Source organism: Microplitis demolitor, chromosome 1 (assembly GCF_026212275.2).
Source record: "Microplitis demolitor isolate Queensland-Clemson2020A chromosome 1, iyMicDemo2.1a, whole genome shotgun sequence".
In the NCBI taxonomy this organism is placed as follows: Eukaryota; Metazoa; Arthropoda; class Insecta; order Hymenoptera; family Braconidae; genus Microplitis; species Microplitis demolitor.
The window spans coordinates 3,558,491-3,574,783 of record NC_068545.1 but is presented as its reverse complement, the minus strand read 5'-3'; the positions used below and the strand labels follow the sequence as shown (position 1 = coordinate 3,574,783).

Here is a 16,293-nt window from a genome sequence, read left to right as displayed (position 1 = left end):
TTATTTATTGATGCCCCTTGGAGTCAAATTTACTCCCTAAAAGAGTTAATTTTCATATTAAAACTTCGAATTGGGTTGAATGCGGATTCAAATGAAATTCAAATCACTCTGAATTCACTCAAAATTTTTTAGTGTAAAATATTAGGAAAAAAAATTAATTTGATAAATTGATTTTTAGAAGAGATTTTGAAAATGTCATGGAAATAAATTAATATTTTAAAATAATTAAATTAAATATTTACTACACAGAAAAAAAAATTCTCGACTGAAGGTAAATATTCTTGATTCAAGAAAATTTTTTTGGAAACTTAAATTTTGTCAGAAAAAATAAATTTTCTGCAACCAAGACAAATTTTCTTGGCTCAAAAAAATCTCGACTTGATTCTTGAAAACGTTTGTCATCAAAAATATTTTTTTGACTCAAGATAACTTTTTTTTCTATGTATTGCTAAGATCGCTATTGATAGAAGGGAGTAATCACAGAATTTCATTACCATGTCCATGATTATTTTCTGATATCAAAATTTTTTCCGATATCAAGATTTTGGAAACTCCTATTAACAGTAAATAGAAATGAAAATTTGAGATTGCATTGAAAAATCATTTATTAACGATATTAATGATATAAATTAAAAATTATGAATTTCGGAGGAAATAAATATTTATATTTAATTTCAAATACTTGGAAAAAAAATTCAAAAATATTTCTATTGAAAGTTAATTTTCTCATTTAGCAAAATAATGAATAAATAGTTTTTTTTTAGTTAAAAATTTTGCAAGAATTTTGGGAAAATAAATTATTTATAAGGACTTTTAATTAAAATTAATATTAAAAATTATAAAAATTAAAAAATAAAATTTTTTGATGTAAAAATCTAAACAAATATATAAAAGGAAAATAAAATGATGTAAACTGAAGATAAACATATAATAGTGTAAAGGCCAAATGGTAAAATGCGAAAACCTAAAAGGTCTAGAAAATAATTCGAGTTTCCCTCTACTCTTACACTTCTATTATACAATACGTCACATACCACTCGTCGTCGTGATCGTCATCGTCGTTGGTCTACTGACAAGAGTTACGCGATCTTTCACAGGCCGGACATACTGGGCATTATTGGATTACGTCGCCATTGTCCCTTGTCCAGCTGTGGATTCAAGTGTACAGCGACAAAATACGTACATTCATACACCTAACGACTGGTATAGACCGAGCGGTTGCAATACAAGAAATATCCAAGACATGTTAGACAGAAACAACACACACATTCATCAAATAATAATAATACTAACATAAGCGACGAAAAATTTTTAAAAAGGAACAAAAATATGAAAATAATATTTCCTTTATAGATTTTATATGATTGATATTTATTCAAGTGACTGGACGATTTTGACACAACACCCGGCAAATTTTGTTAAGCATTTATTTCACTAAATGTCAAATGATATTTTTTTTTTTACAGATGCCTTATGGCCTTTACAGATTTGGAGATTTTGAATTTTAAATTAAAGATCGATGACTCGTGACTTGAAAATTATTATTATCGAATTAAGTATTTATTCACACTGTAAAAAAATTCAGGGTAAGTCCAGACAATGTAGGTGTCAAATTTCAACACCAAAAGTGGTGTTAAAATAACACCATTCAAGGTGTAAATATTCATTTCCAGGGTTAAAAAAATTTCCCCGTATTTTTTTTTCTAATTTCTATGCGTGAAATTTTTTTTACACCGATTTAACACCGCCTACGCTTGTGTTATTTCATTTTAACACCACGCGGTATTAAATTGTGTCAATTTTTAACACCGCTCTTTTTACAGTGTCCTTTTTTTTTCTAATTTCTATACGTATAATTTGTTTTTACGCGGTGTTAAATTGTCTCAATTTTTAACACCATTTTTTTCACAATCTCCATTTTTTTCTAATGTCTATACATGGAATTTTTTATACACCTATTTAACACTGGTATTTTAACACCACCTACACTTGTGTTATTTCATTTTAACACCATGAAGTATGAAATTGAGTCCATTTTTAACACCACTCTGTTTCTAGTGTATAAAAAAAAAAAATGAAATAGGAGAGAGCCTTGATTAAATAAAATAATTAAATAGAATGTGTGGAACGCAAGTAAGTTGGATTGAGTGCAGTGTAATGTGTAAAAGGGAATGAAAGAACGAAAGTAAAAGAAAAAAAAAGAATGAGATGCGTGTATATATCTATATATAAGAGTGAGTAGATAGATGTATAGAGATGTTGAGATATATGTGTACTGATGTTACGCGTGCCACGCATTACAATTCAACGCGTTTATACTCCCACCGAAAGTGTATCTCAATCGTGCGTACGCGCCAATTGCTATAAGCTCCATTGTAATCCTCTTCGACATTCCCCACTGTGCAAAACCAGTTCCGCATATTTTTTCGCCTTACAAACAACTTACCCTTCATATCTATGTGCACATAAATATAAATAAATGCATATAAATAATATTTATATATATATATGTTTTTTTTTTTTTTAAATGAATATTTATAATGATACAGTACATTTAGTATTGTTGACCATTTCTGATGGCCATTCAGCCCTCAGAATAATGCCCAGTGTACATTAATCATTTTAAATTATCTGCTGTTTAAATTTGAAAAATTGATACTTTTTATTTTATTTTTATTTTCAATGCTATAGATTATATTAAGTATTTTAGATGGCGCGTTAACCCTTAATGGCTCAAAAGACCCCGGGCAATTTCAAATAACTCAAAATTTTTATTTCTCACTCTTCGAATTTTGAACTCCAAATATTTCGATAACTATTCAGTTTTTGAAAAAAGTGCTTGAGACCTTCTTTAGAGAATTTAAAGCGCTACAAAAAAGGTTGATTGCAATTTTTCAGTTAACGTAGTATTTAAAGAGATATTTTCAAAAAACCAATCACACTTTTTTTTGATAATTTTTCCATTGATTTATTGAAATAAATATATTATTTGAAAGATTAATTTTTTTTTATGAATTCTATGCCAAAGTTATTATATTTCTTCTATAATTCGTGGCGAAATTTAGTCAAAAATATTTGAAATTTGAAATTTATGATAAAAATATATATTTCACCGTAAAAAATTGCGAGTAAATTTATACAACACTCGACAAAATAAGAATTTTTTAAGAATAAAATTTTTCGATATCAGGCTTAATTTTGAGAAAAATTTGAGTTTTGAAAAAACTTAAAAATTTCATAGATTTTATTATCTAATTTTTTTTGTACTTTTTTCCGAAAACTACATTTAAAGATGAAAATTTCGAAAAAAAAAGTCTGTATTTCCGTAGATTTCTCCCAATTTGGAGTTTTAGTATTAAAATTAACTCCTTTCGGAGTAAATTTCACTCCGAGGGCTTTTATAAAAATGTATAAAAAATATTAATTGAAAAACTATTGATTAGTTTAATTTTTACAGCTGGTCAAAGACGCTCAAGTCTTATAACCCCACGTGACCGTCATAATTCGCAGTGTGACCGTTGATAGTTAAATTAAAACTGTTAAAAAGTTATATTTAAAATATTTAGGATATAAAATTTAAAAAAAAATATTTAAAAATTAGAGATTGAGGGATTACTATTGGACAAGAGCAGACACGGAGGTGGTTAGTATGAGGGTCAAATAATCAAGTTAGCCGCGGGTTTTCGCGTCGACGCGGACCGTCGCTCGGGACTGGTTATATGGTGAAGTATGGAAATGAAGGGCATTCGTCCATTCGGACATCCACTATCCATCTCACTCTTTCTCACTTTATCGTTGCTATATATATATATATATACATATATAGATATATATTTGAGTTGTATTTAGTGTGCCGGCCCCAGCATTTTACATAGTTTATCCCTATCTCCCACGCGCTCTTTACCATCCAACGAGTCGTGGACAACTACACGGCTTTGTTATACAATTCATGCGTTCGCTATATATATTATATATACCATCATACTTATATTCATACTCATACTCATGCCAACATATATACTCACACATACTTTGTACCATCACTCTACCAGAGTGCTCGGCGACAATTAACTAACGAGAGATTGACACAACTTATTAAATGATACACGCGTCATGGATCTTGTCGTTCTGTCTACTGGACATCATACATAAACAAACTTATATTTTTTTTAAATAAAAAAAAATTTATTTCAATCAATTAAAAATTTTTTATTAAAAAAAAAAAAAATGATAGAATTTTTTTTTGAGATAAAAAATAATAAATTTATTGTTATTAGACTTTTGGGTGTTTTATCAATTGAAGTGATTTGGTGGTGATATCTCGGGTTGAATAGCTTAACGGAGGTTGATGTCACCATGAGAGTACAGTCTGCGGTGTAGCAATAGGGTAAGGGTTTTGGAGAAATATACATCAGCGAGAGCAAGTAAAGGGATGAGAAATGAAACGAATAGAGAAGAGAATTGCCAAGGGGTTATAACATAATTGTATTAGTCGAAACGACAGTGGGGAACCACGCTGTGAAATTAATGCCTTTGGCTTATCAGTGGCTTGACACTTTAGAGCTAAAAGTCCCCGCAGGTCAGTGGCGTAGTTACTACTGGATTTATATATGTCCAATAGATATCTCTGAATATATATACTGTTAAAAAAGGGGTAAGTCCAGGCGGTGTGAGTGTTGAAATTTGTGGTGTTCAACTTCAGCACCGAGTGGTGTTAAAATAACACCACCGAAGGTGTAAATATTATTTATCAATGTTAAAAAAATTTCCAGGTGTTGAAATATTTTTCAGTGTTAAATTTCAACACCAAAAGTGGTGTTAAAATAACACCGCCGACGGTGTAAATATTATTTACCAGTGTTAAAAAATTTTCCAGGTGTTAAAATATTTTTCGGCGTTGAAAATATTTAACGTTTAATTATTTAATTTTAACACCGCGAGGTGTTAAATTGAGTCTATTTTTAACATCGCTCTTTTTACAGTGTAGAGGAAAAGGGGGTAAAGTGAGCTCACTTAGGAAAAATGTCAGTAGTGATTTCACAGAAATTTTTTAAATGGGGCAAAATGGGATTCACTAAAAAATTTGAACTGAGGCTCACTCATAAAAATTAAATTTTTAAATTTATTCTTAAAATTTAATTTTTTTTTCTGTGAAAAAATAATTCTTGCATTTATTTTTTTATAAAAAAATTTTTCAAAAATTAAAAATCTTAATCCCATTGATACGAAATTTATTTTGAACTCAAAATTGCAAAAATTTCAATTAAATTTTTTTAAATGGAAATTTCTCGCGCTTAATTTTTAAAATTTTTGATTAGCAATTTTTTCTGACTCAAAACACCCTAATATCCATATTGCTTCTATGTGAAATTAAAAAAAAAATTAGGAGCTTATTTGTCTCATAATTCGAATTTGCAAAAAATTATAATTTCTCTCCTTATAAATTTGCAAATACTTTTACTTATATTTGTAGTGCGATATACTGCTGAGAAAATCAAGGAAGTCACACCACTATCCTATACAATGTTTATTATACAGTAGAATAGAGCAAGTAACATGCATAGTTGCATAGTTCCCAGTTGTCGTAAGTATATGGTACTTATTTTAATACCTCAACAAGTATTTGTTTTGAGTTTAAGTCACTAGTGTGCTTAGTATTGGTCTTACTCTTGCTCTGTCTCGCTATAACTATTCCTGATAATATTAACAGCAGCAGTGTATGTTGCTATGTACTATAACTACAATCCGCTAATGAGAGCCCTATTAGGAAAGACGAGAAAGGGTTGCAATTTTTATGTCATGCTCCATGAGTTCGATTCAAGCTACACATTCAACATGTAAATTATATTCATTAACGAGTCGTTAAATTATTTTTTTTTTTTATTCTATTATTTAAATAAATACCAGGTAAGTGGCATTCAAATAAATATAAAAATAATTTATATAATTATTATAATACCATATATTTATACACAAAAAAAAATATTTTCTTGGCGCTAAAAATTCTTACTTACCCCAAGAAAATTTTTACTTGCCCTAATAAATTTTACGCTTTATAAATTGAAACCAAAAATTTCCTCAGGACGAGAAAAAATTTTCTTGAGTCGACAAATCTTTTTTTTCAGTGTAGTATACATTTTTTTTTTATAATATTTTTTTTTTTATTTCAATAAATTCACTTTGTTATTCGCAAAAGGACACGCGGCTGTATTGGTTGAAAAATAAATAATAATGATAATAAAAATAGCAAGTACTAAAAATAAATGACAATAAGCGTGTCTCGAAATTTTTACAAGTCACAAAACATCCCACGGTAAGGATTTTTAAGATAATATCCCGTTAAAAAACTCGATGACAACAATAGAGGACCCCCGACCTCCAGGCTATTGATAAAGAAGTCGAAGAATAAGATGGTGGGTAAGATATGTCTTGAGTTTCCGATCGCCTTGTTGGTACTGGGGTATCTCGACCAATCTACTCGTAAGTCGATAGTTCAATCTCAGCAATTCCGCCCACAGCTGCATGCCGCACAACATTTTCTCCCCTAGCACATATTATACATACTATCCATTCCAACATATATATGTATACGTAAAAAAAAATGTATGAGTAAAAGAGACCCTTCTTCTTGAACGTGTCCTAGTCGTCATCGTCACCGGCATAAAATGCGCGGCAACAGGGAAAGTTAAATAAAACGAATCTGTCACGTACACTCACAAATATTTCGCGTGTTATATATATTTATATATGTATGTAGAAGTCACTAGAAAGAATGAAAGTAAGAGTAAGAGTGAGAGTGAGAAAAATCACACAGATCTGCACTCATATATATTTTCTTGCTGATGCTCTTAGACTTGGATGTCTTTTTTTTTCTACATATTTCTTTACTTCTTTTTTTATTCTGTCATACCAATGCGACATTGCCACACGACCGTTGTGAATTATTTTTCCCGGGAATGCCGAGTCACATGTGACACACTAGACCCGAACCGTAACAAATTGTGAATATTTTTTTTTTCATTTGTATGCTCAGAGTAACCCCTAAATATCCGATACGGTCTCATGTGCAATTATTGATATTAAAAAGAAGATTAAAAATTTTTTTTCTTTTAATTTCCAAGAGATTTAGTCATTAAAAAAAATCCTCAACGTTTAAGATACAGCAGTTTTGAATGACTAATGGGTGGTTGTTTGTTTAACTGAGACATAAGAGGGTGCAAAGTGGGAATTCTTTAAAAAGTATGTGTAGAATTTTAGCAGAAGTGCATATGTGAATTAAATGGGTATGAAAGTCAATAATTTACGAGCGTCTTTGTGTCTAATTAATGTCGCGATTTACAGTTATTCCATATGTGTAAATAGTCTCATCCATACGCAGAAATTTAAAAACCCTTTGATTCATAAATCAGTCTTGTTTTAAATAAAAATTCAGTTTATTTATTTTTAGTTTTAAAAAATTTCCATTTAAATTATTTATCGAAAGAAAAATTCATCCACGAAATATATTTTTTTTGTCATATTTATTTCCGTTTAAAAGCAATTATTTAAATTTTTTACCATGACCTCTTTGACATGTTCATCGTGACAATGATCATACAAAAGACATTAACATTATATATATATATATATATATATATATGTATAATGTAAGCTCGACTAAAAAAGTATGTAGAGATGATTATATATATAATAATAATACACAACAATATAGCACGTGGGTTAAAATGAAAGGAAGGAATAAAAAAAAATTTCGCGAGGGTGGACTCGCGCGATTTGGGCCCCCCCTGGTTGACTAACAATACCAGATAGAGCAGTTAGCTAGCCGCAAATGCCACCGAGGGGTTGCGGTTACGAACCACTAGTACGCGGAAAAGAGACCGAAAACAGGACTAGGGAGTAAGAGAGAGTATAAAGTAGAGTAGGGTCGGGTAAAAGTCGAGAGTCGGGTTTGCAGATAACCGAGCTTCGTCCCTACACTCTTGTCACGGGCTACCACCCTTGTAGCTCGGAACCATTGGCGTCGACACGCGTTTCTACCGCTAGTCCATCAGCATCTCATCCCTTGATACTTTACAGTGAACTAACGTGGTGTGGCTGCTCTACATATATGTATATATAATACCGGGATGCTCGACTAATGCTTTGTGTTAGTGGATACTGATCGTTCTCCATTTCTCAGTACAATGACCGTCTTTAGTTGTAATGTACCTATAGCATTACGTCAACCAGTGGACCTACTTGTACTCACAAAACTATCATATTCTACGTCGTATTTCCGTTAGATCCGGATGCAGACGGACGGGTATTTGATCTCTTATATATTTCCGCTGTCGGCTAAACCACTGGGGACTAAATTTCATTTATGTATTTTTTTTGTCACTTAAATTTATATATTTATTAATTTTTAGTATCGAATTGCGAAGTTGTAGTTTTGATTATTAAGACAAAAATGTATTTTTTAAATTCTGTGTTTAAGACCGATGGTTATTTAGACTTTTTATAAGACGTTAAAATATTTAACTGTTTTGAGACGCGAAACAGATTCAATCTCACTTAAAGTCGGCTTTCTCTGGGCATGAAGTAGAAACTTACTACTTTATTGGTATGCAATATATACATACTTAGAAGTACGTACTTAAAATACTAAGTATATATATATATATATATATATATATACATGTGTACATAAGAATATAAAACGTTAATATATCACCGCAGAAGATTTAATGTAACAGATATACTAAACTTCCTTAACATGATGAAAATCAGATGTACTAGAAATTCTTAGTGATTGTAATGATTACATATATATGTGACTAACGGGGTCTTAGTAAATTCATGTAAGTTATAACTGATTATTTTAAATTAACGATTAATCGTGATATATATCTCCGAGACAACGCGCGTCTTACTGTCTGTTAAAAAATTTATATATATATATATATATATATATATATATATATATATATATATATATATATATATATATATATTTTTTTTTTTCTAATACTGATGAGTTTAAATAATCAATAATTATTACACGTCTGTAATTTTATTTCTATACGCTCATTGTCCTTTGACATCAATAGTAGAGTTATAATACAATAAATAATAAAATACAATGTCATCAGCGATCATCTTGTCGTTAATCTTATGCTCACAGATGAGAGTGCTTTTTAAATTTACTGTCTACATATTTTTTCTTTCTTTTAATTTTTAATTTTAATTTATTATTATTATTATATTGTCACAATGACTCGGTTGATTTTTTTAAAATGATATCGATCAGAGTCGAAATATTTGACGTAAATTGAACGTTAAAAACGTAGCAGACTATCACGAATCGAAAACGTAACTAAAACCTATTTAGACTTACAATAACGAAATATAAGTATACAAAAAATTTTTTCATCACTCTCCAAATCTGAAACAGTGTATATACACTACTTTTCAGTGGTTTTCACTGTTTCAGATTTAGAGAGCAATTTTTGACTCCTGGATTATAATCACGGCAATTTCTTAAAATTTTTCAGTACGCTTTTCTGGCTCTTATGACAGACACCGTAAGTCAAAAGGCGTAGCAAAAAATATTCGTGTTTTTAAGAAAATTTTTTTCAGTTTCAGGCTCATAGATTATTATTACTCTGTTTTCTCAAAATAGCATTTTTTCATGTACCTGAAGATCGAAATGTTTTTTGCGAAACGAAAATGAAAAATAAAAAATCTACTGGATCTAGATTTTCGAAATTTTTCGAATAGGCGCTAGTATGTTAACTGAAAACTGCAGCCACCCCCAAGCACCCCTCGTCAATCTTAAGCTGTAAAATTTCAAAAATTTTTTCATTTTTGTTGCGCAAAAAACGTTCCGATCTTCAGGTACATGTTTTTTCTACACCTTAATTATATCTTTAACTACATTTATATTTATTCATATATTATTTCATGTCAAGGTTTTAAAAATTGTGATTAAAAATATCGAAATGATTTAATTAATGTTATTATTAAATTAAAATCACAGCTCATGAAATTACAAATTTTTTATGAATCAAAATACAAATAAAAAATTTCAGTTTACGTCTGATATTTCGACTCGAGAAATGTACTGTCAAAAATTGGGAGTGATTACGGATTTTATTTATATCCAAATTCACTCTGTCACTCGGAGTTTTGGAGTTTTTAAAAAAAATCCCTCCGCATACCGAATAAATAGGGAATTATATTTTTCCATCATAGTCATCTGGATTTGATTTCAATCCGCATTCACTCTGCAAATTTTTTACAGTGTGACAGTGTAGCATTAGAATACCAAGCAATAGCAAAACAATTAAATCATAGCTAAATAATTTTTTTTGTAAAAATAAACTATTTATAAAAATAAATATTAAATAAACATGATATGAATTAAATGACCGAGTGGGTAGACTCGTGAAACGTGAATGTGAAAAAGATAAATCGTTTTTAGTACGGGCTACTATATCAACAAATCTATCATTATTCATGAGAATATTTAGTACACGTTGTGTCGTGTCTTAGCCATTTGTTCATTATTATTTATTTATTTTTTTTCCTAAAGAAATCTATTACACTGTTGCTAAATGTCTGCTGGAGGAATGTTACTATTAATACAGCCGTTTGTTGTTAGATCGAGGATAATGTCAAAAAAAAAAATAATTGAATGAATAAAAAGCGCGTAAGCAGTAAGATAGACTATTTAATTATTTATTTATATAAATATATGTATATTGTTATAAAAGGGGTATAAAATGGAGGGAAATGTTTTAGATGAGGGTAAGAGGCAGATTGGTTTGAAGAGATAGCCTTGGAAACTGTGCTGATACATATGGAATGGGAATGGAGAAAGCTGTGGTCGGACTCTGCTCTGGACTCTGGACAGGACGCAACTGTCATCGGACGTAGTAAGAGGGAGATGGATAGATGGATAGATAGATAGAGGGTGAGGGCATTGTCTACGGACATCTAACACGGGAACCGAATCACATTGTATTGTTGTCGTATGCTACAACATTTCCATAGTATAGCCTATGACACGGACTCACTGGCATATACTCAACTCAACTCTACTCTACTCTGATTCTGATAGTCTATATCTGCTCTATTCTACGAGTAGGATTCTGTGGATAGTGGAAGCTATGATGTTATATTGAAAGTCGCGCAGAAGTCCGAGGCTGTATCATCACTTAAACTACTGGGAGCATTATATATGTATATGCTTGTAATCTTCCTGTGTCGGCTACGATCCGAGTGTCGACACGAGTCCAGTCTAGTCAACTGCCGATATATCGTCAAGCTAGATTGTTTATGTCTGGTCAGTGTGCGCTAAGTGTTTGTATTGTGGACAGCCTTGTCGATATAGATTTATCTTTATTATATTAATGTATCAATGGTATGCTTACTCATATGAAACACCCTCTATACACCTGCTTTTTTTTTTTTTTTAAAGAATTGCGAGTTTATTTTTATTTTTAACTTTGAGAAGATCAAAAAATTAATAAGCATTCAAATAAAAATTTTTTGATAGAATGATCGATCTGATAAATCTTATATCAGTTTTCTGCAAATAGGGAAACCGGCAGCTAAATAAGACCATTTTTTTATTACAATCATAGTCTATTTTATCTTAGAGTCAACTTTTTCTAATTCAAATAAAAACACGGAAAAAAATTTTTTTTAATAAAATTTTGTGTCGGCCCAACTTGCCCCATGTTTTTTTTTTACAAATTACAACTAAAAATTTCTAAGTAAAAAAACAATTTTTCTGTCTGGGAAAAATTTTTCTGTCGGGGAAAAATGATGTCCCATTTTACCCCAGGTCATTTATCATAATTATTAAATTTTAGAATTTGACAATTAAACAAATTCTAATCATAAAATAAAATTGTTTGGTATCTTGTAGATTTGAATAAATATAATAATATATGAAAAGTAAAAATTTGAATAAAAAATAAAAAAATGTATGACTCACCAGTCGTAAAGAGGACGATCGCCTTGAGACAACTGTACTCAGCAGAATCAACATGAAGCGCCTTGAGTTTCTCCACCTGCTCTTGAAAAATCCTAATATGATCCATGAACGCGACGACACGATCCGCGGCCATGGGGGACGCGTGCAGACCCGCCGCGGCCAATAGCGGGGCCACATGAAGCGGCATCGAGCACTGGCTCGCATTCAGTACAAATAGTTCACTCCACACTAGCCTGAGAAGTGCCACCTGATCCGTGACTTGTAGATCAGGAAAAAATGGTATATTTCGCGCCCATTCGACCGCGGAAAACAGCAATCTCGCAGCTAATTCACATATATTGTCGATGCCCATTATGTTGTTTGGCTGCATGCACTGTCCGTATCGCGACGTCGGATAAGGTTCTGCTCTTAGGAGTAAGCTGATGTACGACGAGAGATACGAGTGCCCGTTTAAGCTGGCACAGGCCACTGCATCTCCGTTCGACAGACCGAATTGACCTGGCAATCCTGGCAAAGATGGCTGTGACGGAGGTACTCGTCCCCTCTGGACCGCTGCAACAAAAGAATTAACGCACTTTTAGTATCACAATTATTTCTTATATATTTATCTTGATATTGATTTTTTACTTGCTAGTATCGATGTCTGATATTTTTATCTCAATAGATATTCGCGCTATCTCATTTAAATCTATACATCAAAGTAGGATTACTTTCTTATTACCAATTTCTCTTTCAATTTATTAGTTACATAAAGAACTTGAATCAATTTTTTCATTTATTTTTAATGCTTAGATTGAATGATAAATTATAAGATTTTAATTGAATTTTTTTACAAGTCATTCTGTTGAAAAATTTTTATTTATTTTTTACTGTAAAATTAACATGACATTTATAAGATTGCTATTATTATTATTTATTGTTATTAATTATTTATTATTCAGCTTCAAATTTACTTGCGTAACGCATGTCTACAGTAAAAATGTCGTTTTTGTTTATTCATTCAAATTTTGATTGAAAAAATCTGAAAAATGCTTCACTCTGCGGGAAAACCCCAAAACTCTGCTGTTTTCAAACTCAGGAAGCTGAGTCTATAGTCCAGTCGAGATAAAGGTTTTTGGAAAAAATTCCTAGCTAATTTTTTCACAGAAGGATTCTGAATGTGCTGAAGTACGAGATCCGAAAAAATCAAACATTGAAGTGTGTTGTAAATATGTTTTTTTATAACAAATTGGTCAAAATTTCAGTTTTACGCAAATATTCAATAAGCTACAGCACATGGATTAAAGAAAAAAAAATAATGAATGAAATGAGCCTATTTTGACTTAATATTAATTAAATTTCTCAACTCAATGTCTTTTTGGTGCATCAGCTGTTCCGAAGCCGAAACTTTTAATGCGCATGCCAAAGCTGCGCGCGCACCCGCGGGGGAATTTCAAAATTTAAAAAATCATTTTTATTTTTTTGCTGAAAGATATATATTTAAGATTATCTGCAGAATTTCTTAGACGATCCTGATCAAAATTAAAGGGTCCAATGGATATTTGGAGGCTTCAGAAGTATCGAAAATTATTCTGGAAGAACACTAGCACATAAAAAAATTTTCAATCCTCATGTAAAACAAATAAATTTTATTGAATTTCTTTGAAAACCGATAAAATTTTAAAATGGCGCCCACGTGAGCATTGAAGGGCTAATTATTTACTTGTAACTAATTTAACTAAAAAGTTGTTATTTTACAAAAATTGAAGTTAGAAGATTCCATGTGGAATTCGCATGTCAGTTTACTCAAGTGCGCACCCTGCTGCTTGTATATATATATATGTATGCAAAAGGGTTCCGGGAGAAGGTGAGAGAGCTGAGAGGTTGCATCGTATTAAAGACTCCTGCTGAGAAGAACCTCCGCCTTCTACGTCTTTGGGATTGCATGAGAGATACGTTTCGCAGTTAACGAACGCGCTGATGGACGGGTGGACACGAGTGTGAGTTTGCACGATTCCTCTTTTCCTCATGTAAGGAAATATATATATAGATATATAGATATACATAAATACAAAATGTATTATAGTAAATGAAAAAAAAAAAAAAAAAAAGTTGTTCGTTGTTGTATTGCAACTTGTCTTAACGTTTTACGAATGCGTGTCAGATCAAAATTGAAAACAGCTACGTGGTAGAATCTCAGATCCTCAGATCCTGTACTGTTGCTGATTAATCCCAAGATATTTTGTTCTTGCAATTTTTGATATTTTTATATAATCTCAACATTCTTGACATCGATAATCATTATTTAACATTTAAATGGTTTAGCAAATTATAAATTTTAATCATGTATTACATATTATGTCTATAGATTTTATATTAGAGTATTTAGTTAAACAAATATATGTATATAGTAAGTTTGCGTATACGTAAACGCGAAGATATATACGAAGTGGTATGCAGATTTAGTACCGTTAGTTGAACGATCATTTCTACACGAGTTTGTGTAGATGTACAGGAAGAATTTACCGATCCTTCCGTTCCTTTAAATCATGTTCCATCGATTTTTATTATTATCGTGACAGAATATTGAGAAATCTGATACAGATTATTTGTGGTATTTTATGGTTATTAAATCTTTTCTCAACATATACTTATACTTATGTTTATTTATATATTTATACATGTATTATTATTTTTATTTTAGATTTACTGACAAGATTTACGCTGGTTAATATGCTGTCTATTAACATTCAATGCAAATTGTTTTTACATACATGTAATACGGAAATATATTTTATCATTATATGCTAAATATTTAACACTGCCATTTATGATTAAATTGGAATATAAATAATAATAATATATGTTAAGTATATGAGTATTCATTCATTATTATTATTATTATTATTATTATTGTATACTTATTATTTAGAGAATATAGAAAACTTTGTCTGAATCATATTTTTGAGATAAAAGCTATTAACCTGATGAAACTTGGTATCATTTCTGTCATGGCTGAAATTTTTCCCTGTTTATGGTTTCAAATTTCTTTATACGATTTTTAATAGAGAATCGATACTGCCATTCTAATACGTCGTATTTTACAAAATTTGATATTTTCATTTTTTTTTTAAAATGGAATCATTGTAACAATGTGCAACTTATGTAAAAATTTTCGAGGTCAAATTGTTTATTCAGTATTTTTAAATAAATATTCTAATATGTCGTATCCCACACGCAGACTTTCGCGCATTCTAATATGTCGTATCCCACATTCGTATAGGTTTAGTCACGTTTAACATTTTTTATTTAAAAGTAATTTTTAGGAAGCAATTAACGACATGAGTAAGAAGGTAATGATGCATAATTTTCGACTTTTCTTACAGCATATAATTCAAAATTATTTATTCACTAGAAATGCCTGTATTTTATGAAAACATGAAAATAAATTTGTAGGTTAGACCAATTAAAGCATAATACAAATAATTTTTCTTTGCCGACCGTGAAACGTTTTTATCGTCTCCTGAAAAATTTCCCAAATGTGGGATACGACATATTAGAATGGCAGTATCGATATGTTGACTTTTTTGAATAATAAATACATTAAAATTTCGCGCGTAAAAATGCACATCTGTTTGTTAGTTTTTTTAATTCCCGCTAAAAAAATTAAAAAAGTAGTCATTTTTTTCAATTCGATTTTCAAAAGTCGAGTTTTCATCACATGTCGAAAATTTGAAATCTTATAGAGAGTTATTCTATTTTTAGAATGTCCGAGGCCATGTATGAATGCGCTATCAAAAGTTCATATTTTTGAAAATTCGATCGAACGAGTAGATTTTGAAATCTCAAAAATAAAATTTCTGAATTAGTGTTTTTCATTGTGACCTAATATTTACACGGAAAAAAAAACATTTGTGGTGCGAATTAGATTTAGTCTTCTTATCACAGTCGCCTTTGGCTCAACGACTAAATGCCGATTAATATTTGAATGAATTGACGGTAAGTCGCATCTAAACAACCTTTTTTAATTACTAACTTATTTCTTTAATTAAAAAAAAAAAAAACCAGTGAATGATAATCCGAGAATTGCTTACTTATTAATTAATTTCGATACAATAAATATCGTAGTGATTACTCGGGCAGTCACGTAAAGACTGCAGGTTACTAATAATAACAATAAAAATAATATTGACGGTAATTATTATTATCCATGCAATTAAAACTTTTATTTATTTCTGTACTAAATAAAATTTATTGAAATAAAGAAATTGATTATAATAAATAAATTAATTACCGATATTAAGTAATAAATTGATATTTAAAAAAAATAA

General features: G+C 30.3%; 1 protein-coding gene across 2 annotated transcripts in view; it reads right to left on the bottom strand.

The window, feature by feature from the left end:
* LOC103575042 (COUP transcription factor 2) overlaps positions 1-16,293 on the bottom strand; it is a 67,874-nt gene that overhangs the window by 25,182 nt on the left and 26,399 nt on the right. For both annotated transcript variants that reach the window (XM_008554660.2, XM_008554661.2), the window contains exon 3: positions 11,984-12,535. In XM_008554660.2, the coding sequence (XP_008552882.1) occupies positions 11,984-12,535 (552 nt within the window). The remainder of the gene's footprint in view (positions 1-11,983; positions 12,536-16,293) is intronic.